Genomic DNA, 24781 nt, shown 5'->3' with positions numbered 1-24781 from the left:
GAGGCCAGAATTAAGAGCTGCCCAGAGGGCCCAACAGGATTAGATGAGGGCAGGACAACTAGAAGGCTCCAGAAGGCTATGGCTGGGCCCAGAAAGCCTGTGGGGGCCCTTGGGGGCTGGAGTCTTGGGAAACAGCTGGGATGCTGCCTGGAGTACTGGGCAGTGGTCCCTCCCAACCTCATTCCGCAGCTCCCCCCAGTCTCCCCACTCCTGCCCTCTGACCTTTCTGGGAATCGAAAATGCTGGGCTGGCCCAGCTGGCTGAGGAGGGGGCTCCCGCTGCTGGGGGGCTCCAGGTGGTTCAGGTGGAGGTAGGATGGGTACAGCCCGCTGGGCAGGTGGGAGAAGCCTGCAAGAGAGAAAAGAAGCCAGCTGGGACACCTCATGCCTCCCACCGGGAGCTTCCTTCCACCCTCTCTGCTTCTTGGAAATAACGTGTCTTGGCTGTCAGCCCCCTGGTGCTGGGAGCCCTGAGGTTTACCACCAGCTCCCACAGCAAGGATTGCCCCCTCCCAATCCCGGCACTCCAGTCCCAGGCAGCCCCCAGGGGCTAGGGCTATCGAATCACCCAGGAAGAGAATCAAATTGGACCCAGTGCAGGGCAATGAGGATGATGAAGATAGATGGCAGTTCTAATCACAGACCAAACCCTTTCAACTGCTTTGCCTTTGTTATTCTCATTTAAATTTCAAAGGAAAAAAACCTGTGAGGCAAATACTCTTAATATCCCCATTTTACAGATGAGAAAACTGAGGCTCAGAGAGGCCCACTTGCCCGAGGTCCCCCAGCAGAGGAGCCTAGCTTTGAACTGAGGTCACCAGAACTCTTAACCTCAGCCCAACATGGACCCAGTTGAGTGGTTTACTGGCTTAACTTCTCTGCTGTGTGACGCCAAGCAGGTCGCTTGCCTTCTCTGAACTTCAGCCTACCCAGCATCTCCAGCTGCTGGGTCTCCCAGGCAGGTGCTGCTAGGAAAGAATTCCTCCTGCCAGGGGTCCTCCTAACCTCCCACAACCCCCTCCACCCCACCAGTGATGCCCCAGAACCAGGGCCTTACAGGGTGCAGAAGACAGGAAACGGAGGCCACGGAGAAAGAAACAAGAGGCCTAAAAGAGTACACAAGGAATAGAGGCCCAAGAGCCATTCAGCAGGGCCCAGAAGGCCAGACAGGTGAGCAGGTGCTGGGGCAATGGGGGAGGATCCTGCCTCTCCGCCTGGGCGGTGGGTCCTATAGGACCTCAGACCCACTGGTGACCCCTGAGGGACTTGGGTCCCCCATGCCCCCCAGTCACTCCCTCTGAGGCCAGAGATGCAGGACCCGTCCCTGGCCACACTGGGCGCACATCTTCACCCACAGCCCCACCTGACAATGACATTAACAACAATCACAAAACGATAACACCTGATACACGTTATCTCACTTCATCACTGAAACAACACTCCTAGCTAGGCACTGGTTCCCGCTGCTTTCTCATCTGTAAAGTGGGCATAATAGTCCCTCCTCACGGCTTGTTCTGAGGATAAAGTGAGTTCAGGTATGCAGTTCTTTGTGCATAGGAAGAACACCGCATTGTTTGCTATCATTACTATTATTACCGGTATTTGCTGGCAAAGGAGAAAAGGGAGTCAGGCTGATGGCACACAGGCACCAGAGGCAGCCTCTGCCCTTCAGGCCCCTCGAGCACCCCCGCTCTGGGCTGGTGGAAATGGGAGGCTCAGATGGGACCCCAGCCCAGAAGGACTGCCCACCATCCCAGTCCTAGAGGCAGGATCGCCCCCTCCGTGCGGGGCACACACAAGTCAGGACAAGGACGGAAGCACTTGGTGACAACTGGCACAGAGAAGGAAGTGGGGAGACAGTGGGCGGCGAAAGGCCCAGGAAAGCCTGAACCTGCAACAGGCGCCCGACCCGGGAGCACCGCAGGACACCCGGGAGGCAGCAGGAGCGAGCTAGCACCCAGCATCTAAAATCCACCGGAGCCCAAGGTGGAGGATGCACTCAGAGCCCCCCAGGCCCATTCCTTCACGGACAGAGGGGAAACTGAGGCTCCACGGAGGCCCAGGATTTGCTCTGGGCCGGCAGACCTCCCCACATTTAGGGGCGTCACCGCAGAACAGCAACAAGAGAGCCCAGTGGCACCTGGTCCCACTGCCCTCACAATGACAATGACTGACGAGCTGACTGTACACTGGGGAGATAGCGGGCAGCAGCAAACTAGGCCCTGCCCTCAGAGCTCACTCTGGTGGGGAAACAGGTATCTCACGAAAAAACACACAGATGAATGTGTCATCACAAGTGGGAGGTGGAACCGGGGTGGGGTGGGGGGTGTGTTTGAGCCAAGCCCTGGAGGAGGAACAGGAGATAGCCAGTGAGCTGGGGTGCGGGGCTGCAAGCGGAGGGAACAGCACGTGTAAAGGCCCTGGGACAGCACCACGAGGGAGCGCTGAGCATCTGAAGAACAGCAAGGAGGCTGGATGACCAGGGCTGGGCCCCACGGGCCACAGCATGGAGGAGTGACCGTGGAGACAGAGGGGAGGGGGCAGACTTGAAAAGTGCCGGGGACAGCGGCCCAGCGCCCTTGGCCCGCCCGCCTGGCTCGCTCCTTACCTTCGTGGGCATGGGCGGCCCACAGCTGCACCATGGGCAGGTTGCTGGGGGTGGGGGAGCGGAAGGAGAGGTCAGAGGGCAGGGGCACCGGGCTCCCATGGGATGAGGCCGAGGGCCCCATCCCGCTGGCCACAAAGCTGCCCAAGAAGGCCTCGCCTGCAGAAAGAAGGGGGGCTGTCAGGCAAACACCAGGCCACCGCCGCCCAGCCCACCGCCCCGACATCCCCGCCTCTCCCGCCTTGCCCCACCGGAGCCCCTTGGACTCAGGACCACCCTGGCTCAACTCAGCCAGACTCAGGGCTTGAGAAAACTGCCCAATGAGACCCCAGGTGCCTCCAGGGCACCCGACACTCTTGGCAGAAGGGCGTTACCATCCCCAGGCCAGAGGGGGTATGGTTCTCCCCATCTGCACCCGGAAGCTGAGGCTCAGTGCGGGGCAGGGACCTCCGGAGGCCATAGAGTGACGAGGTGGAAGGGGGCTCAGGTTCTGAGCTTCTGGACCACGGAGGACACCAGAGAGCTGGAGAATGGCCTCCAAGGACCCCAAGGCATCCCTGGACAGGCCCGGACCAACCCCTCAGCCAACCCTGTGCGGGAGGAACCGTGTGCCCATTTAACAGATGAGGAAGCTGAGGCTCAGAGATCGGCAGTGCCTGATCCCACAGCCTGTGACCAGGGGCTCTGAATGCAGCCCAGCAGCCTGTCCCAGAACTACAGGGAATTAGCAAGTGAATCAGGGAATGAATGAGAGCAGTGGACAAGGGAGGCCTGTCCCTTCAGAGAGCAGAGCTCCTCCTTCTGGGGGTCCCTCAAATGGGGGCGTGGGGGCCGACTGATACCAGGAAGGACAACCGGCTGGGGCCTGGGTGGAAGCCGCACCCACCCCTGCCACGCCCCACTTGGCCAGGTCCCCACCCGCAGGGGTGCGTCCTCCCTCCTGCCATCCAGGGGTGCTGCCCCTAAGCTCCACGTGCCCGTCCTTCAGGGCAAGACGCTGGCAGGCCCCCAGCTCACAGGCCGGGGGAGGCCTATGAGACCTGGGCAGGGGGCTTCCCTTCCCTGGCCTCTGTTTGCTCGTCCGCAAAATGGGGATAATAACGCCTCCCTTGAGAATTGTAGTGAAGGAAGACGCACGCATTTAACAATAATAATAATAATAAACAGCAGCAGCGCCCGTTCACTGAAAGGTACCAAGCACCAGCTCTGCCCACCGAGGTAAGAGCTCCCCGAGTGCCCCTCAGGGAACCTCTCCAAGCCCCTGCGATGCGGGCACTGTTTGCAGCGGCCCAGAGTGAAGTGGCTGCAGGGGATCACAGACAATGTGTGACTCGGGTGCCCAGGGGGCCCCAGCCCGGCCCTCAGGGGGCTCGCAGATGCCCACCCACACCCTCTGAGTCCCCACAGGCCTCCACGCAGGGCCTACAGACCCGCCCTCACAACCTCCCCAGGGGCACAGGAGGCCCAAAAGTCCCCCCAGGCCCTTCAGGGCGCACACAAGGGGCAGGGCCTCCTCCCTGTCGCCCAGAGCGGCTGGCGTCAGGCGGAGCAATGGGAGCACGCCTGGCACCACGTGGCATCACCACCACCCCGCGTCCGGGCCCCCCATCCCATCCCCACCAGCCCCCTCACCGGACTCCAGCGCCAAGCCCTCGGGACCCAGGGCCATGGTGGCCGGTCAGTCCGCCCATGCAGCCCCAGCCCGGGCAGCGGGGCCTCCGGGCCACCAGGCCCCAGGCTTCCTCCTCTGCGGGCGGGCGGGTGGCCGGCTCCGGAAGCTGGCAGCCAGGGGTTTGCGCAAGGGCTTACATCAGCCGCCGGCTCTTCCTGCCCTGGGCCTGCCCCTGCCCGGGCTTGTGAAACCCGCCCAGCGGCACCCCAGGCCCGGATGCCACCAACAGCTCCCGCCTGCCACGGGGCTCAACGGTGCCCGAACTCCCTCCCCCGGGCCCGGCGGGCAGGCCTGGGCACTCCGAGAGCAGCGGCGTGCAGCTCCGTTAAATGGGCACGCCAGCGCCCCTCACCGCCAGGCCTAGGACAGTGGCGTTTATTTGCACAACTTCACTGTCCCCACCCCCTCCCCTGATGATGTTCCTGAAGCAGCGGAGGGGCAGGGCTCAGATCCACGAGATAAACCCCCGGTTGCTGGGACTTCCTTCCACCTGGCCCCTCCGCTCCTTCCCACCTCGGGGCCTTCCCTGGGCCTCAGAGAAGCCCTCCGCCCAGGACGACGTGGAGTGTAGACCTGTGTCCCCCAGGAGTGGAGTCGGCCTCCCCCGAGGTGCCCAGGACCTGGCACACAGCAGGCATCAACTCTTGGCCTAAGTGACTGCACTGTGTCTGATCCTCTCAGGGCAAAAGCAGGTGGACACATGTTAGGATTAGGAGACAAGGCAAACACGGCTCCTGACAACTGAGGACGCATGTGCCACTCCGGCTGTCCTGCCTGGTCCCCCTAGGGTGGAGGAGAAGCAGCTGACCCCCCAAGCCCGGCCCAGCAGCATCTCCGGACTGCCTTCTGAGCTCCACGCCCCCGCATCCCTCCCCCTGGAGTACCTGGAGCTCTCCTCAGAGTCTAGGTACACATCCTCCGCTCCACACACGACCCCTGGGGACACAGCGGTGGCCTCCTGGGTTCACAGAGAAGGGTGGAGGCCTCCTGGCTGGGGAGGGGGGTGGGGTGCAGTGACAGTCAAGCCAGAGCTCACCGCCTTTCCCTAGACTTGGCTGGAAATCCTCCAGCACAGCCTGGGGTGGGAGGGGTCTCCATCCCTCTCATCACAGACTGAGGTCAAGGGCTGGCCCCCCTTCCCTGGTCCCAAGCCGCCCCCTGGTGACCAGAGGCCTCCGTGCCACCTGCCCACCCACGCGAGTATCTCACTCCACGACTGTCCAAGCCTAGAACACACAGTGAACCCGTAATAAAGTACCATTACTCATAATTAGAAAGGGGGACCTAACCCAACTTCAACAGACACCGGGCTTCACATGGAGACGCTCATGGAATCTTCCCACAGGCCTTTCGTGGGGCACAGAGGACAATCCCAAAGCCACACAGCCCTGGAGCAGGGGCAGAGCCAGGGCTGACCCGGAGCCCAGCCGTGCAGCCCACACCCCTCCTACAGGGTAGCCACTCGAGGGCCACCAGGATCCCCCGTGGGAGAACGTTCCCACCGGCCTGCCCGCCATCCTGGACAGACCAAAACCCGGTGAATCAATGACACCTGTTCTAGATATTCGCTGGACACTCCAGGAGCCACTGGCCACGTGTGGCTACTGAGCACTTGAAACATGTGGCTGGTGAGACTGAGGAACCGCATCTTCAATTTTATTAAATTTTAATTAATTTAGACTTAATTTAGCCACAGTCTGGATGGAAGGCTCCTCCCTGCTGGAAACTGGAGCAGAGCAGGGACGGGACCTCTGACAGGCCAGGCCCCCACCATGGACAGAGGCGCAACAGAGGGGGGGCCCCCAGGGGACAGTGGAAAACAAACCCTGGCCCCAACGCCCACGGCTCTGTGACTCTGAGTGAGTTACTTCACTTCCCCAGGCTGAGGAGCCGGATAACAGGAATGTCTCCCCTCCACGTGGACGCACAGCTTCAATGAACTCACGTTCGTAAAATGCTTTCGTGAAGTGCCTCGTTATCTATTAGCTACACAACCTGGGGTTTGAAGAAGCCCAGCAACTGCTCCAGGTCAGGGTCCAAGTGGGACTATCACCTCTACCCAAATTCCATCTGTCCTTCCTTAAAATAAAACTTTAATTCTGAAACTAGAGAGAGCTGGTGGTTGCCCATGATGAATGCACTACCTACCATGGAAAGGCATGCTTTCAAATAATTCATTGCGCATTATGTGAATTTCACCTCGATTTAAAAAAAAAAAACACGTAAGCTCCTCTCTCTGCCTCTGAATCCAACACTGCATCTCCCTGACCTCGCTGCCCAGGGCGCCCCAGGGCCCAGAGGTTTCCGGGCTGGCACCTTCCCATCCTGGCTCACCCTCCCACAGCCCTGGGAGTGAAGGAATCTTGTTACCCCCATTTTACAGACGAAGAAACTGAGGCTTAGAGAGACTGTCTGGTATCACCGGGCCCGGGCAACCGAGTCACTCAGCTGGTGCTAAAAGCACACTGCACACCAAGGCCTCAGCTCAGGAATCCCACCGTGCCAGGCCCTTGGCTCCAGACCGGCCACTGTCCCTCGGACCCTGAGTGAGGGAACCCCCTCACACGGGGCCTGGCCCTCGGAGGTGCTTGGAAAATGGTTTTCCCCTTCTCCGTCCCAGTGAGAGAGGAAGGGTGCCCCCGGGGCAAGAAAAGAGGTCCCGAGGCCTGGCTATGGGGCAACGTGCCCGTGCCCCTGCCCGGGGGAGAGGTCCAGGTCCCTCTGGGAATATAAGCAGCAGGGAGCTGGGCATGGGCCCCCCACTCCACCCAGCCTTGGCACCCCCCCACCCCCACCTGTGCCCCCTCCAGGACTGAGCTAACAGGCCCTCCCGAGCTGGGACCCGCCAACATCCCAGCCCCTCCCACCCCACACACTGCATCTCGGGAACACAGCAGAGAACCATGAGTTTGGGGGTGCAGGCCAGCCTGTTCTCAGCCATCACCACCTCCTTCATCCACACTGAGAACACAGGAAGGGCTTCAGGGCTTTGCCGACTCCAAGGCTGGCCAAGGTCACCAGGAGGCAGAACTCGAATCCTGAAAAGGTGTTTGCTTCCTTCCTTCCTCCCCTCACTGCTCAGGCAGGGCTCCCAGGTGCTGGGGGCTGGGGAATGAGGCCCGTCCGGACGAACCCCACAGGGGGCTGCACTACGCTCAGCTGCTGGTCCCCAGAGAGGGCAACGGTGAGGCCACCTTAGCCGGTCAGTGGAACCTTGCCTCTGTAATGGATGGAGTCACTGGGCTCCTTCTAGAAACTGACTACATAATAGGTACCTGAAGTCCTCGCTGGTGGGAGCGGGAGGGGGACTTGGATGAGATCATGGTGGGTACAAAGGTCTGGTAAACAATGAAGGACTGATAGGACTTTATCACAGGCTCGGGTGGGAATATGGGACAGCACAGCCCCACGGGCGGCACCCCAGGGCCTTTGCACCTCAGCCTGGAATCCATTCCTCCCTCCAGATACTGCAAGTTATCCATATACTCCCATCTGTATATACCTCACTCCCTTCTCTTGCAGCCCAGGTGACGGGGGACGAATGCGGCCTTCCCGCCGTCACCAGGGCCCCCGTAAACTGCAACCTGCCCCACCCCCACCCCCTTTCCTGAATTATTTTTTCCACCGTGCTTATCACCACTTATCAGACCATATACACATTAGCTCCTTCTTTATTGTAGTTCCTTGTTTATTGTCCCTCTCCACCCACTGGAACAGGAGTAGGCAAGCTTTTTCTTGAAAGGGCCAGATAATAAATATTTCAGGCGTTGCAGGCCTATTCTGCCTGCCTGACAATACTTAAAAACTACTGGGCTTTGTCCCAGTGAAACTTTATTTACAAAAAACAGGAGACAGGCCAGATTCGGAGGCAGTTTGCAGATCCCTGCATTACAGTGTAGGTTTACGCCATCCCCAGTGCCCCCCTGTGTACCTACACTGTACACAGTAGGTGCTCGATTGAGGGATGGGCAAGGTCACAATCAGTTAGAACTGGATGAAGGACAAAGAGGAGCCTTTCCTGGGCCCTACTTCACAGCCAGCATAGGGCTTCAAGGCTTCACTTCATTCTGTCTCTAATCCAACCACCCCCATGCCACCCTCCCCCCAAACTACCCACCCCCACCATCAACTCTGGGAGGGAGAGATTCTTGTCCCTTTTACAGATGAGGAAACTGAGGCTCTGACTCCAAAATCTACACTTTTCCACTCAGCCACAGCACCCAGACTCGAGACCCTGTTTTCATCTTTTCACTCCCAAAGACCCCCTCCCCAACCAAACAAGAAACAAATGTGTTCTCCCTTCCTATTTTAAATCGTTTTGGCCTCGCAAAGGAACTGCATCCCTTAAGACGTCACCAAAGGCTATCAGAGCCTCTCATCAGCATGATCAGATCAGGGTTATCACCCAAAAAAAAGCCCATTCTAGCCCAGAGCACAGGCATGATGTGACTTAGCCGTTTCTATGACAGCCGCTGAAAATAGTCCGAGGACCCTCTGGATAAAATGACCTTCAGACTCCCATTCATCCCAAGATTTCTGTAATATCTAAGCCAGAGCAGGGGTTAATGCCCCGTCTCATAAAGAAAGAGCCTGATCGCTTCAATAAGAATCTCAAGCAATTCACAAATGAAGAACAGTAAATAATGGCCGAATTCAGGAAGAAGTTAGTATCGCAAACAAGCATCGACACAGGATGACATCATTTTCATCTATCAAATCAGCACATTTTTAGTTTGACTGTGGGCCGGGGGTGGGGTGGGGGCGTGTAGAGCAGCGGAGGGAGGGTGAGGACAGGGCCAACCAAGACCCAGCTTTTGGGAAGCAAATCAGCAGGCTAGCGAAGCCCAGACCCACTTCTGCGGGTCCCCCTCAAGGAAACCACCTTTGTGGGCAAGGAGGCCCTTATCAGGATGCTCGCTGCCGCCAAACTGATCATCTAGAGATGTAATGCAATCCCAATCCAAACCCCAGTAGGGGCAAAGGTTGGGGGAGGGGGAGGGGCTGTGAAAACTGAAAAACTGGCTCTAAAAGTCACATAGAAATTGAAAGTCGGGTGAAAAGTTGAAGAGATTTTTGCACACCCGTGTTCAGAGCAGCGTTATTCCCATTCACAGCAGCGAAGAGATGGAAGCAACCCCAAGGGTCTATTGGATAAACAAAATGTGGTCTATCTTTATACTATGAAATATCATTCAGCCTTAAAAAGAAAGGACATTCTGACCCCTGACCCAACATGGATGAACCTTGAAGACAGGATGCTAAGCAAAATAAGCCAGACACAGGTCAAATATTGTTATGATGGCACTGCTAGGAGGTCCCTGGAGGAGCCAGATTCATAGAGACGGGAAGTAGAGGGTGGGGACCAGGGGCTGGGGGAGGGGGATGGAGGTTAGTGCTTAATGGCGACAGAGTTTCAGTTCGGAGGATGGAAATGTTCTGGAGATGATGGTGGTGACCGTTAATGGTGATGACTTGACTGACAATGTGAATGTACTTAATGCCACTGAACTGTACATGTAAAAATGGTTACAATGGCAAACTTATATGTATTGTACTAGTTAAAAGAAAAAGTTATATAGAAACACAGAAAATCAAGAATAGCCAGGGCGGACTTCCCTGGTGGTGCAGTGGTTGTGAATCCGCCTGCCAATGCAGGAGACATGGGTTCGAGCCCTGGTCTGGGAAGATCCCACATGCCGCAGAGCAACTAAGCCCGTGAGCTACAACTACTGAGCCCAAGCACCACAACTACTGAGCCCACACGCCACAACTACTGAAGCCCGAGCACCTAGAGTCCGTGCTCCCCAGCAGGAGAGGCCACCACAATGAGAGGCCCTCGCACTGCAATAAGGAGTAGCCCCCTCTCATAGCAACTAGAGAAAGCTCACGCGCAGCGGCAAAGACCCAACGCAGCCAAAAGTAAAATAAAATAAATAAATAATTAAAAAAAAAAAAAAAAAGAATAGCCAGGGCAACCTTCAAGATGAAGAATAACGTAGCAAGACTTAGGCTATCAAATACCAATAATGCAGCTGGTGTGATATCGGCACATGGGTACATGAAAAGGCCTATGGGGACAGGACCGTTCAGAAACAGGCCCACCATTGCACAGGGTAGAAAAAGGATGGTCTTTTCAATAAACACTGCTGGTCCGCTTGGACACCCATATGGGAAAAGCCATGAATCTTGACCCCCCCTACTTCACACCATACATAAAAATCCCTTCCAGGTGCACTGCAGAAAGGCAAAAGGCAAAAGATTCTAGAAGAAAACACTGGAAAGGCAAAAGTTTCTAGAAGAAAACACTGGAAAATTCCTTCACGACCCAAGGGCAGCCAAAGCTTTCTTAAAGACCACATTAAAAAGCACTGACCATAAAGATAAGACTGATATACTAAAGTACATGAAAATTAGTCATGTCTATTCATCACATGACACCATTAGGAGAATGAAAATGTGAGCCACCTCATGGAAAAAGATGTATGCCCCATTGAAGGGCTTGTATCCAAAATATATAAAGAACGCCTGAGAATCAACAAGCAAAAGGCAGACACCACAATGTAAAAATGGGCAAGATTCGACAGGAGAGTGGCAAATAAGGACGTCCAAGTGTCCAGTAAATCCATGACAAGGTACTCAGCCTCATAAACCATGGAGGAAATGTGAATGAAAACTTCTGCACACCCACCAGAAGGGCTAATGTGTCAAAAAGGAAAAATGGACAATATTAATACATGGCCAGAGGGAGCATAAATCAGTACAACCATTCTCAAAGAGTTTGGCAGAATCTAGAAACCTTTCTGACCCAGCAATGCCCTCGCAGATCTGTGTAGAAAGATCGCAGATTGGAATTCAAAGATCTTCTCACCAGTAATTGCCAAAACTGGAAAATAACCCAAATGTCCAACAAGAGCTGGATAAACAAGTTGTGACATTCTCACAGGAGGCAACCCCTTCAGCAAGGAGAAGGCACTACAGCGACCAGGGCAGGATAAATCTCACAACCTCACACCCAAGAGAACACACTATATGCTTCCACAAACGTGAAGGGCACCAACAGACAATTCAGAGCAGGTGGTTTAAGCCAGGATAGGGGTCACCTTGGGACAGGGTGATGGAACAGGGCACCTGGGTTTCCTTCTTAACCTGGTTGATTCCGTTTGTGAAAAAAATAACCAAACTGTACATTTATGATCTCTGCTTATTTCTGTGTGTCCTTTAAGCCCCAATAAAAAATATCCTTTAAAAAACTGAGTGCAGAGGGAGGCCAATCTGAACACAAGCATGAGTAATTTTCATGGAACTCTCACACTGACAAAATTTGCAAAAACAAAAACAAGTAAATAAATAAAAATGAGCCCAGAAAGGAAAAGGGAAAGAGAAAGAAAAATTCTTATTCATACCCCATCTCTCCCCAGCCCCTGGCTTTCTCACCAGAGAGCTCAGGTCTGGCCCCTAGATCCCACACTTCCTGGCTGTGTGACCTTGGGGAGGTGACACAACCTCTCTGAGCCTTACTTTCCTCTAAAGTAAAATCGGGAGTTCCCTGGTGGTCTAGTGGTTAGGATTCCAGGCTTTCACTGCCATGACCCAAGTTCAGTCCCTGGTGGGGGAACTGAGATCCCACAAGCTGCGCGGTGTGGCCAACAAAAAAAATAATAATAAAATAAAGCTCTCACCTTTAAAAATAAAGTAAAATGAAGGGCAGGCAAGAAAGGAAAGAAACTGTGACTGGGGCCGTGCCTGTGTCCTCCGCTTCATGGCACTCCCCTCTCCCCGAGGAAGCTGACACAAGACAGACCAGCAAGGCTGAGGGACAGAGCTAGAGGGTGGGGGGCTTACCTTGCACATTCTTGGTGCTGTGACTGGGCCACAGGACCTGTGGCCACTGCCAGCATCCCCAAGCTCCCATCCGCGCAGTACACGTGGCTGAGAATCTTGAGCTGCCGAGGTTATTCCCCTGAGCTAAGCAGAGGCTCAGAAGCCACCAGGACAGATTGACCTGCCCCGCCCACCCAGGAGGGGAGGGGTCCAGCAGGGCCCGAGGGCTGGCCCGAGGGGCTTTATTCCTCCAGCTCCCTCATCCAGGCTAAGTGTTACCTCCAGCCTCCCTCCCCTCCCGCTGGAGCCAGCCCTCACCCCAAGACGGTCGGATCCCAGCAGGCACCTTTTAGCCGCCCAGACCTCCCAGCTCCTCCCCAGCAGAGGTCACAGCAAGAGAAGGGCAATCTGGGTTTAACTCCAGCCCCTCCCCCAGCCCAGAATCTGGGCCCCCTGTAGGCTAGGACTTTGCCTTGCTCCCACCAGACACCCAGCCCACAAAGTAGGTGCTCAAATCTAAATAAAGGAGATCCCAAGGCAGCCCAGAGCGGTCAAGGCCTCAGCCTCGACAATGATATGCAAATGCATCCACCCCGGCCTCGCCCCAGGGCTCCAGACTTTCTCAATTCTAAAGCAATTACAGAGGATTTCCCCATTGATTTCTCTTCCCCCTAAAGGAGGTCCTGGCCTAGAGGAAGTAGAGGTAGGGATGGAGGGAGGGCCTTCTAGGAACTATCGGCCAAAAACAGGGCAGCGCCCTAGTGGGGAAGGCGGAGACAGAGAGGAACCAGGTCTCTCCGGCACACGGGCCAGGGGAGGAGAGGCGGCTGGATCCCAGGGCACTGAGATCTAGCATGACAAATCCTTTCCCAGAGGACTTCCCTGGCGGTCCAGTGGTTTAAACTCCACGCATCCACTGCAGGGGGCACTGGTTCGATCCCTGGTTGGGGAACTAAGATCCCGCATGCCAAAAAAAGAAAAAAATCCTTCCCCAGATGCCAGAACACTCACAAAAATGGCAGTAACACGGTTTTAAAAGGAAACATTACTGCGCATGAATGGAACCCTTGAGGGTCTTGGGCTGGATTCTCAGGGCTGGTGTGGGGACCAAAGTGAAAATGGGATCTGAGTACTACAAATCCTCATTCTTAAAAGGTACACTCAGCTCTTGGAAGAGGGGCGGCCAAGGTTAAACTCCCTGGAGGCTGTAACAGGACTCCAGCCTGGGAGACTGAGGAAGACAGAAAGGAAGACCTACAGACACTGTCAGAAACTTCCACCATGGTCAACAAGCCCCCCCCCCTTGGATCCCAGTCCTGTCAGCTTGTTAGCGTCTCTTTCTTAAATATGAAGAGACACCAGAGAACCAGCCACCAGACACCTGCAGAGTCTCTAATGTGAAAGACAAATGAACAAAAAAGACCCAGGGGAACAGAGACCATGCCTGAGAGAAGAAAACTCCAGAAAAAAAATATAATTAATATCCTGCAAGTGATGAGAACTAATATATCCATGAAACAAGAACAGGATGCAATTGAAAAAAATAATAGCACTTTCCTAGTGGCACAGTGGTTAATAATCTGCCTGCCAATGCAGGGAACACGGGTCCAATCCCTGGTCCTAGTCCGGGAAGATCCCACATGCCATGGTGCAACTAAGCTCATGCGCCACAACTACTGAGCCTGCGCTCTAGAGCCCGCGAGCCACAACTACTGAAGCCTGCACGCCTAGAGCCCGTGCTCCGCAACAAGAGAAGCCACTGCAATGAGAAGCCTGCGCACCGCAACAAAGAGTAGCCCCGCTCGCCACAACTAAAGAAAGCCCACGGGCAGCAACAAAGACCCAACGCAGCCAAAAATAAAAATAAACAAATATTAAAAAAAAAAAAAGAGGAGCATCCAGATTATAAGACCGAGCTCCTAGACATTAAAAATATGACAACTTAATTAAAAAATCAAACTGCACGGTTAGAAGACACAATTGAGACCATCTAGAAAGCAGAAGAAACAAAGAGATGGAAAATAGCAAAGAAAGTAGAAGAAAAGTAGGTGATCGGTCTAGGAGCTTCACTACCTAATAGAGGCACTAGAAAGAATAGCAAAAATGGTGAGAAGCAAATCATAAAATACCAATAAAATTAACAGTAATTCAAAAAGTCTTCATTTAAAATGTAAAAGGTAAGCACTATTACTCGTTTTACAAAAGAAAAAACTGAAGCTTACAGAGTTAGGTAACATGTCCAAGGCCATGTGGCAAGTGGAAGAGCACGTGTAAGAATTTCAGAGCCAATGCTCTATAACTATTACGTGGTTCTAAAAGATTTTAGGCGTTTGTAAAAGGGAAGACAAAAAGTTCACGTACAAAGATCAAGAATCAAAATAACATCACACCCTCAAAAGCTGCACTGGAATTTAGAAGGTGATGTTGCAGTTCCCTCAAATTATTTCCAAGATGCCCGTCAAGCGTGAAGGTAGAATAAAGGCATCTTCAGGTATACTAGGCCTCAAAAAAATTGCCTTCTGTGTATCCTTTCACAGAATGCTACTGCAAGATATGCTCCACCAAAACAAGGAAAGCAGGAAAGAGGAAGGAATGAGAATCAGGAAACAGGAGATGCAACATAGCACAGAGGGGCAGTGAGTCTGAACAGGCCCAGGCACCAGGCAAACAGACTAGAGCAGGAAGAAGAAAAACTGCAGGAAGAACATCTCCAAGGAAAGAAAGAGGCAGCTCATCCAACAGATCTAACCAAATGAAAACTATACCAAGAGATGAGAAGACAGAGACTCTAAGAAATCCCTGCAAATGGGGGGAAAAAAGAGGCAATTAATAACTCAAGGAAATGAAGAAATGAATTTTATTATATCACTTGGCTCAAATACAAACATTTACAAATCCAAAGCCATAATAATAAAACTGATTTAAACAAAATTGTATTTTGGGAATTCCCTGGCGGTCCAGTGGCTGGGACTGTGTGCTTTCACTGCCGAGGGTCCAGGAGGGCCCAGGTTCAATCCCTGGTGGGGGAACTAGGATCCCACAGGCTGCGTGGCACAGCCAAAACAAAAAACAAAACAAAAACAACAACAAAACAAAACTGTATTTCACAAATATTGGGAGGAGAGAGGAAGGAGGAATGGGGGCGGGGGAGGGCGTGAGGCCACAATGACAATCAACATTTACTAAGTGCTTATCATTTTCCAGATACTGTTCTAAATGCTTTACATGTATTAATGATTTAATCCTCATAACAATCTCATGAAGTAGATACTATTATTATCCCCATTTTACAGATGAGAAAACCAAGGTAAGAGAGGTAAAGAAACTTGCCTACGGTCTCACACTAATAAATGGGAGAGTCAGGATAGAGACTTGGACAGTCTCCGCAAAATCCTCATCTTCTATAGAAGTCAATAAAGAATCTAAAAATCTAAAAAATAACTAGCGGGAGAAGCAGGGGATTACAGAAGAATACGGATGACAAGGCCAAAAAAGAAAAACAGCCAAGAGAATTTAAAGGGGGCATCAGGAATGGGGAGACAGGAGGCAAGGGATTGCTGGGTCTCTTTATGATCCTTCTAACACCATCTGACTTTTTAAACGACACCTAACTTTAAAGTTTATACTCCGCATAAAACAGAAGTGTATACTTTCACTAGGTGAATTTTACAGGATGCAAAGTATTCCTCAATAAAGCTTAAAAAAATGAGGGAAAAAAAGTGTTTAAGATGCAGGCACAGGGACTTCCCTGGCAGTCCAGTGGTTAAGAATCTGAGCTTCCAGTGCAGGGGGCACGGGTTCAATCCCTGGTTGGGGAACTAAGATCCCGTTTGCCGCTCGCTGCGGAGCTGGGGGCGGGGGATGCACGCTCAATTAGGTACTAGGTACTACTACTTACTCACCAGAATGAATAGAATTTAAAGCAACTGACAATATCACGTGCTGGGAAGACAGGGAACGGATTGCACAATGGTGCAACCATTGGAAAGCTCACAGCTACAAAAGCTGAATCTACACATACTCTGTGACCCACCAATTCCAGTCCTAGATACTATATACACGGCCAAAGAAATGTGTACCTATGTGCACCAAAAGGGCATGATCCTACCAACACTATTCATAGCCAACACTGGAAACAACCTAAATGCCCATCAACAGACAAGAGTGATGTGAATTGCGCTGTATTCACGGGGTGGAATACCATATAGCAACCAGAAATCAGTAACTGCTTCACACCTCAGATACGGATGAATCTTACGCACTGGTGTGAGTGAAAACAGCTAAAAATCAAAAAGGACATGCTGCATGATTCCATTTACAGAAAGCTCAAATACAGGCAAAACTAATCTAAGGTAACAGAAATAAGAATGAAGTTGGGTGTGGGATGGATAGTGACCAGGAGAGAGCAGAGGGAACCTTCTGGATGCGGGAAATGTCCTGATCTTGAGCTGGCTGGTGGTGACATCAGTGTGTTCATTTTGTAAAACTGCAAGTACTGACCACTCAAGATTGAAGCGTTTTACAGAGTATCCATTACACCAAAAAAGGAGAATAATAAAAATAATGGGTTCCAGTTGGCACCCTGAAGTCTAAGGAGGCTGTGGACCATACAAAAGGGGCTACGTACACAATTTCAGAGGTCCTCAGAGAGGACCAGACTAGAGCCAGGGATTCGTGAGTCACTGGTTAAGGACAATTTTAATTACAGCAATCACTTTTACTGTAACTTTTGCACAGGGCTATTCGTGTGCTAGGCACTTCAGTACCACTAATGGACCCATTTCATAGATAAGAAAATCTAGGCTTAGAGTCATCACCCAGTAAGTGCAGGAGCAAGATCTAAACTCCAGAAATCCGACCTCAGCCCCGAGGCCCTCCTGCCCCCAGCAGTTATCTGGAGATTGCAAGATGAACCTAAGCTGGTGCCTAAGGCCCAGAACATGCAAAATTATTACTGAGAGTGTGTGAAGCAGGTTATTTATTCTGGGCTGAGGGTCCATCACTTTCGTTAGCTCATCAAAGTACCTGGGATGCAGATGGTGAATGCATTCACGGCCTGCAAAGATGGTTTGTTTTTGTGATTCCGATCAAATGGCCTTGACTTCCTCCCAAGTCAGATGCCAGGCCTCTACGGGCAGCTGGTGTGGCAAGGACCCTAGCCCTGGGGGCCAAGACTGGCCACTGGCCAGGGGTCCCCACTGCCCCTGGGGAGGCCCAAGACCTGTCCTGAGCAGCTCCCATAGGTGCCCTCAAAAGCTGGGCTGGGAAGTAAAGGACAGGTGAGGTTCATGATGGGGGTAGATTCTGGGCGAAAGACAGGACCCCACATGACCAAAGACAGGGCTCCAAGTGACCTGGTGGCAGTTACGGGAGATCAGACTGCAGACTGGTCCACGCCAGGAGCCGAGAGCACCCCGACCTGGCCACATCCAAATCAAGAATGCTCTGTCACCACCTTCTCCTCAAACCTCTTCCTCCCCATTCCTCCAGGAGGAGCAGTGACCAAGAATCCATTTGCTGTCCTCCTCATCTGCCCCTCCACGTCGATCTCAGCAGCCCCACCTCCACAGGACACGAAACCCTGGCCACCTCCAGCCTCCCTCCCTGGTCACTATCACCTCCCTGAGAGCCTCCTCACCACGGACAAGTTCCCTGCTTCTCTCCCGTCCACCGATCTCCAGCAATCCAGACTAATTTTGTTAAATGCCCATTTGGAAATCATTTCAAACTCAAAGTCTGAAACAGTACGACTAGCAAATAGTCCAACTGCCATATGACCTTCCCCAGGTTTGGCAATTGTGAACTGCTTTCTCACCCTACGTGTGAATGGGTGAGAAGTTGATTTATTCGAAGTCATTTGATTTATCGTTGTCTCCCACGTCTAAAAATTTTAGATATTGTTTTTTTCTTTTCCTGAGCCATTCCTGAGTAGTTGCGTTCATCAAGTCCCCGGCCCCTAAACATTTCAGTGTTCTTACTTCCGAAGAGCAAGGACCGTCTCCTACATAATCACAGTACAGTGATCAACTTCGTGAAACCTGATATTCACTATCGGCTAATCTACAGTCCATATTCCAATTCTGTCAATTGCCCCAGTGATATTCTTTAGAGCAATTTCTTCCCTGATCCAAGATCCAATCGAGGGCTATATATGGCCTTTTGCTGTCAGTTTTTTCGTCTCCTTCAACCAGGAACAGTTCTCAGCCTTCGTCTTGCATGCCATTGACATTTTTTAAGAGTCCAGACTAGTTCTGTAAAATGTCCCTCAATTTGAGTCACTCCCTCCATTTAAAACCCTGACTTCTCATTCCTCAGAGTTTGAAATTCCAAGACCTCATTACTGGCCTTCAGGGACCTGCAGGGTCCCACACTCCCCCACCCCCACCCCTACCCCCCTACCCCCAGCTCTGGCCATTCTCAGGGCTCACAGCCCCTCACCACTCCGGCCAAAAAAGTCCCTCGGTATTTTCTTTCTTTCACAGTCTATCTCTCTCTTTAAAATGACTTCCTTCGCTGACTTGTGTTTACTGCCTGGCCCCCACACACTAAGATGGGAGCTCCAATGACGGCAAAGATTTCTGTGTTTGGTCACCGCCGATTCCCAGGGCCGGAGCAGTGCCTGGCACACAGGAGGCACTTGGAAATCCTTTGCTGAGTAAATGAATAAGTGAGGAAAGAAGACAGCGCTGAGGCTGAGAGCTAAAGAACCAGGAGGCTCAGAGAGCCAGGGGGCTGTGGAGGCCCTTCCAGATTCTAGAACATTCCCCAGGCCTCCCCTATGCCTCTGCCCAGACAAGGATGCACCCAGCAAATCTCCCTTATCTTGGGGATCACATCACTCCACCAGCCAGTCCCACTGATTAATCTTCTTAAATCAATCTCAGTAGGCTGACTGGATTCCAGAGATAGAGCTGATCAGACCCTGGAGAAGGCCCACAGCCCGCTATTGTCCACTGGCCGGTCCAAAGTGCAGGGCCTCCCCATCCTGATCCTGGGTTCCCAGCCCCCATTCACATATCCTCCAGGGGCCAGCCCAGGGTGTGGGGTCAGGCAGAATAAACATCCAAGCACAAAATCCTGCTAATAGCTCTTTAATTGCAATGGTGAGGAAAACTGAGTCCAGGCCTCCCAACCGCAGAGCAGAGGAGCAGGTCACCAGGTGTTTGTCACTTACTTGCCCATTTCACCGACTGCTGTGAACATTTTAGGGCTCACATACCTATCAATACTCAAGATTACTGGAAAGGGAACCGGGACCCTCTATCCCAAACCCCATTTATTCTTGATTTCACCTCGCCTTCTGCAGAGGAAGGAACCATCCCTCTCCACCCAGATCCACGATGCAGAAAGCTGTCTCCCAACCCCCCTGTCAATACCTGCTTGAATAGGGTCCCAGCCACCACCCCCCAGCCAGGGTCCCTTCCAGCGGTGAGCCCTCCCGGGGCAGCTCCCTCTGCCCTGGAAAGCTGGATTCGCCCGGAGTTCCCGCCCACGCTGGAGTCCAGAGGTAACTCGGCCTCTCGGGTTGTGTGACCTGAGGCAAATAGCTCAGCTTCTCCAGGCTTCCCAGTACAAACATAAACAAATAAAGAGGCGGCTGATAACGTTGGCGAGACTTAGGGAGCTGACAGCCAAGAAGGTGATGCGCGTTGGAAGCGGAAAATTTAGCACCTGCACCCCGCAAGAAAGGCGGGGACGGGTGCTGCGTTGAGAAATTTGTAATCCCGCCCCGCCCCAAGCAGTGAATGAGGAGCAGTTCCCCACCGCCTGGCTAATGGGATTAGCACCGGCCTTGGTCTGGGCGTTGGCCCGGGGTCTGGGGGTCCCTAGGTCTCACTGCGGCCACTCGACCGGCGGGGAGCAAGAGGCAGCGCCAGCCCCCCACCCTCCCCTGCTGGGTGAGCGAGCACCGGCCTGAGTGGCGGCGCTTCCCGCGCCCGGCTGCTCTTTCCTCCATGACCTCAGCCGCCGAGCACGCAGAACTCAGGCAGGTCCTAACTCACAAAGTGCCGGCACAGGCCTCTGCGGCCACCTCCCGCTGGACTTCCTCGTCCTGCCTGCCCCGCCACCGAGTCCCTTCCCCCCGTGCCTCAGCGTCCCCATCCACCTAATGGGCATTAGATGGCCTGGTTGCTGCGGCTGGGCTCGGCGCGGCCCTGGCCCCCTTGAGTGGTGGCTGTTTTCCCGGCTTCTCATTAGAACACTTGGCCGCGGCCAGGCCCCAGCCAGACTGGAGACCGGGAGTCCGCGGCGCCCTCTCCCAGACTCTCGGAAGGCGAGTGAAGGCCCTGCCAGCCAGAATGACTGGGGTCTCACTTCTAGGCCACAGAACTCTGCCACCTCCCCGGGCCGGGCCAAGCGACCTTAAGAGCGCAAACACAAAAATTACCGCGGCCTCTGGGCGCGCGCAAAAGGGAACAGCCCGAGCGGCCCTTTGTACCCCAGGGCCGCCCCCCCAGCCCTTCCTCTAGGGTCTCCGGCACCCCTCCCTCACCGGAAGCGCACCACTTGGGAGAAAACCCTAGCCCTCAGCGTGGCCGGCCGGGCAGAGCTCCTGGGGGACACGCGCACCCCAAGGCCACGACCCGGTCCTCAGCCCCCCCGCAGGCGGGGATCTTCGCGCTCCCGGCCCCCCCCCCGCCCCCCGTGCGTGCCCCTCCCCCGCCTGGCGCCTCACAAAGGCCCTTTGTCCCGCCGAGCCCTGGGACTCTGGTTCCTGAAAAGTTCCAAGAGAAAAATCAAAGAGAGAGGCAAAAACAGCGAGTGCTGCCGAGCGGGCTGGGTCGGTGCGGCAGGGCCAAGGCGGCTGCTGCGGCCCAGAGGTGTCCCCTCCAAGACCCCAAGGCCAAGGGAGCGTCGGGAGCTCCCCGAGAAATCACAAGAATCCTAGACTACGCTTTGTTGTGGGAGAGGTGGATTTTTTAAAAGTTGAAGCGTGGGACGCCAGGCACAAAGCTGGAGGCAGCCGGGGGAGGAGGAACCGGGTTTTCTGCGGCGGCCGAAGGCAAGTCTGGAGGTCCCCGCGTCTCCCTTCCCACCCCGCCGGTCTGGAGCGGCCGAGGCCCGCGTGGGGCAAGCTTCTCCCTCTCCAGTGTGGTCCCCACCGAGCCTGGGCAGCCCCTCTCGGGAAATGGCAGAAGCCACCGGGCCTTCTCGGCCACCTCCTCCTGCGCTTCCATGTCAGACCCACGGTGTTCCCTCCGCCGATCGTGCCCCGCGGATCCGCTCCAGCGCCGCTTCCTTCCCCTACCTTCGGGATGGCGACTGCCCAGGGCCTGCATCCCTGCCTTCCCGCAGGAGAACAAGGGGTCCCCGGGGCCGGGGTTGCTGCCCTCCTCCCGGGGGGTGGGGTGGGGGGGGGATGAGGGGTCTCCCAAGAGCCGCCGGCTGCCCGCCCGCGAGAGGCTGCGTTCCCAGGGCTGGGGTCTTCGTCCGTCCGCACCCTCAGGCGCCGGGGCTGGCTGGAGACCCCGCACGAGAGTCGAGAAGCTAAGGACCGAACCCGGGCCCACGGCGCCTGAAAGAACATTTGCCACGAAAACTATTCTGGCTCTGGGAGCAGATGTCTCAAAGGGTATGGAGCTGGTCTGTTCTTTTCTCGCCCAGATTTTGAGACCTCCAGCCCAGGCTCGAGCTGCAGGAGTCCGGGGGTCGGAATCGCCCCTGGTGGCTCCGATTTCGGCAGACTCGAGCGCCTTGGGAGGGCCCGACGCGCCGGGGAAGGCAGCTGAGTCGCGCGCCGCTCTCCACCGGGGCCTCCAGACCGGCCTCTGCCCCGGGCCCAGGGGTCTCCCCGGCCCGGGAGCTGAGCCTGCCCGCAACCCGTGGGCACCCAGTGGACCGGCCGAGGGAGAAGGAGGGGCCGAACCCCCGTTGCGAACGCCGGGGGAACGGACCTAGCACTTTCCCCGGGCCTCCCTCCCAGGATCCCGAGGAGACAACAGGGGGCGGGCACCGCGCAAGGCACTTACCCGGGTGCGGGTGGAGGTTGAGGCCGGCCATGTACTTCCCGGGCGGCAGCGCGCCGGGCAAGCCTGAAGCGGGCAGGCGTCCGGCCGTGGCGGCGCCCACGCGGTGACTGTCCATGGCCAGGCCGGACAGCAGCGGTGGCGGGGGGCCGTGCACAGACCGCGGGGGCCCGAAGTCTCGGCCATCCATCCTCCGCGGGAGTGCCGCGGCCAGCCCCCCACCCGGCCCGCGGGCCTAGTTCAGTGGGACCTAAAAGTTCGGCCTCGACGTAGTCCCAGAGTCCTCGGGCGGCGGGGGCTCCGCGGCGTGCATGGCGGCGGCGGCCAGCGGGGCTTGCGCTCGGCGGCGGGCCTGCGGCCCGAGGCGCACAGACGGCCGGTGGTGGGGCCCCTCCGGGCGGCCAGGCGGAGCTGCGCGAGGCGGCGCACAAGGTGTCTTGGCGGGGAGAGGAGACGGGCCGCAGAAGAAACAGAAGGAGTCAAAAGAAAAAGAAGGGGAAAAAAGAAACAAGTTCAGAAAGTCGTCTTGCCGTTCGGGGTCGGGGGCTGCCGATGTGGTGGCCAGAAATGAAATCGGGAGTAGCCCCTTTTCCATAAAAAGTTAAATTCCATGCTCCTTCCTTCGGCGGCATCGGGCTCACGGGCAACGGCTCAAAAGGTGGCCGGTGGCGCGCTGCGCCCCAGCCGACTCTGCCTCGGCAGCTCACGGGTGCTTCCGACACTGGGGAAGGCCCCTCGGCCGCGCCCCGAGCGCGTCAGCACAAACCTCCGAAGTGTGTTGGATTCCTGGGCATCACATGCTCCGGGGTTTCAAACAGTGAAACCTTTCCATGAGCAGTTCGAAATGTCTCCCTAAACACTACGTAACTATCTGATCTGGAAAGTTTAATACTTAACCTTTGGGAGCCCTTGTCTCCCTTTTCTGAGTTTGGTTCCCCTGAGCTCGCCCCGAGTCGCAGATTAGTAGTTTTTTCATGAAAGAGGGTGCTAAGCGGGTTTATTATTTTTAAAGAGACTCATCGCCCCCTCTCTCCACCCCGCTCGGGCCACTGTGAGTCGCAGAGCCTAAGTCCGAAGAGCCGAGACGTGGCATTCTCGCCCGAGGACTGGAAAGAATCCTTCAAAACAAGCTTTGGTTTCATTTTCCAACGCCCTGGCCTGGGAATCCTGCGGCCCGAGGACGTGGCCTGGCGCGGGGGATTTGGGGGGCGTCAGAGGGGAAGGGAGGGACTCAAGGGTGTCGCTCCTACCCTAGCTTGCCCCCAACCCCAAAAATAACCTACAAAGAAAACCTTCGCGTCGCGGGCCGACCGAGGGGCGCCTCCCCTAGCGTTGGGCAAATGCCCCTGTAGTTCCAGTTTAAAGCTGTTTATTTAAAAGATTTGCCGATTCCCGTGGGGGCGGGAGGGGGTCTGGGAGCCAACCCTGCCCTCGCTCTCCGTCTGCCCTCAGCAGCTCGGATTCCTGATTCCAAGAGGCCCGGGCTCTCCTAGAGCCACCGATCAAGCCAAAGCCACCGGCTCCCGGGTGCCCGCCCTGCGCCCCGCGACCGGCGGCCAGGCCCCGGAGCTGCAGATCCTCTCAGCCGCAACCCCCCGGCGTCCTCCAGCCTCCCTCCCCAACTTTGCTAAGGATGCTTATTTTAACCCGGTTTTGGTTACAAACACCCCCTCCCTCCCTCGCTGCTTCCCATCAGGCTCTGGTTACCAGATCCGCGTTTACTTTAGAAAAATCTAAGATCGCCACATCCGAAGATACATGTCAGGCGACGAGCTTTCCGTGATTTAAAAAAAAAAAATATATTCTTTGTGTAGCTTTCTTTTAAAAGCCAGCGCTTCGGGTCATGCCCCAGCGCCCCACTTTGGGGAAGTCGGGGTGAAGCCCCCCGGAACACCCTTGCTCTGGTAGAGAAGCTGGCTCGGCCATCTGCGGGCTCTGCTGCGTTCTCCCTACTTTTCTCCCCCTCTTAAATGCAGTTAAAATGGCTGAATTCCGGCTTTTAATTAAAAACAGCCTATAATCGAAAACGTCTAGGCGTCCCTGGCTCCCCCACCGCCTGCCGGGAACCGAGAAGGGAACCGACGCCCCTCGGCCCGGTTGGGCGGGCTAGAGCAGGGCTGGGGGCTCAGGTGGGCGCCCGGGGCGCAAGGACTTGCCCCCACCCCTCCCGGGGCACCCCACCACGCCGGCCCTGGTCCCCCGATTCTGTCCTCGGGAGCTGGAGAGCTGCGGGTATCCCCGGCGCACCCCGAGGGGGGAGGCGGGGTGGGGGGCCATCTGGAGAAGTTTGGAGACCATCGCGCCCGGCCAGGGGCAGGCGGGTGGCCCGGCGGCGTACCTGGCGCGGCAGGGCTCCCGGCTCCAGGCGACGGCGACTCCGGTGGCGGCCCCGGCTCCCGGCGCGGCTAGGCGCCCGTGCTGCCCGCCATCCCGCGGCCGCTGCTCCCCTTCGCCACCCGCAGTCGCCTCACACTTTTTGCCCGCCTTTCCTTTTTTTGGTAGAAAACCGCTCCCCGGGCCGAGCGCTCGGCGCGCCAACTCCTCCGCCCTCCCGCGGCCGGGCTCCCGCAGCCCCCGGAAAAGCCAGCTTTCCTCCCGCCGAGCTCCCCGCTTTTTAATAAAATCCAGGTAGCGCCGGTTTAAAGAATCCCAAATCTCCATATACAGCCCGGGATTGGAAAAGGTACATTACACAACCCCCCTTTCAAGTTCCTCT

The 24781-nt window shown here is 55.4% G+C and overlaps 1 protein-coding gene across 10 annotated transcripts in view; it reads right to left on the bottom strand.

The window, feature by feature from the left end:
• TNRC18 (trinucleotide repeat containing 18) overlaps window positions 1–24781 on the bottom strand; it is an 89559-nt gene that overhangs the window by 62889 nt on the left and 1889 nt on the right. For 4 of the 10 annotated variants that reach the window (XM_082431526.1, XM_082431531.1, XM_082431529.1 and 1 more), the window contains exons 1-4: window positions 24404–24742; window positions 22069–22501; window positions 2608–2763; window positions 223–348 (exon numbers count right to left, since the gene is read on the bottom strand). In XM_082431526.1, coding sequence (XP_082287652.1) covers window positions 223–348; window positions 2608–2763; window positions 22069–22255 — 469 coding nt within the window. In that variant the 5' untranslated portion in view covers window positions 22256–22501; window positions 24404–24742. Of the gene's footprint in view, window positions 1–222; window positions 349–2607; window positions 2764–4236; window positions 4389–22068; window positions 22502–24403; window positions 24745–24781 lie in introns of those variants that run through there. The other 6 variants (XM_082431527.1, XM_082431533.1, XM_082431528.1 and 3 more) reach the window with 6 other exon arrangements.

The sequence above is a fragment of the Balaenoptera physalus genome (assembly GCF_965194825.1).
Source record: "Balaenoptera physalus genome assembly, chromosome: 16".
Lineage (NCBI taxonomy): Eukaryota > Metazoa > Chordata > Mammalia > Artiodactyla > Balaenopteridae > Balaenoptera > Balaenoptera physalus.
This window is presented reverse-complemented; position numbering and strand designations above follow the sequence as displayed.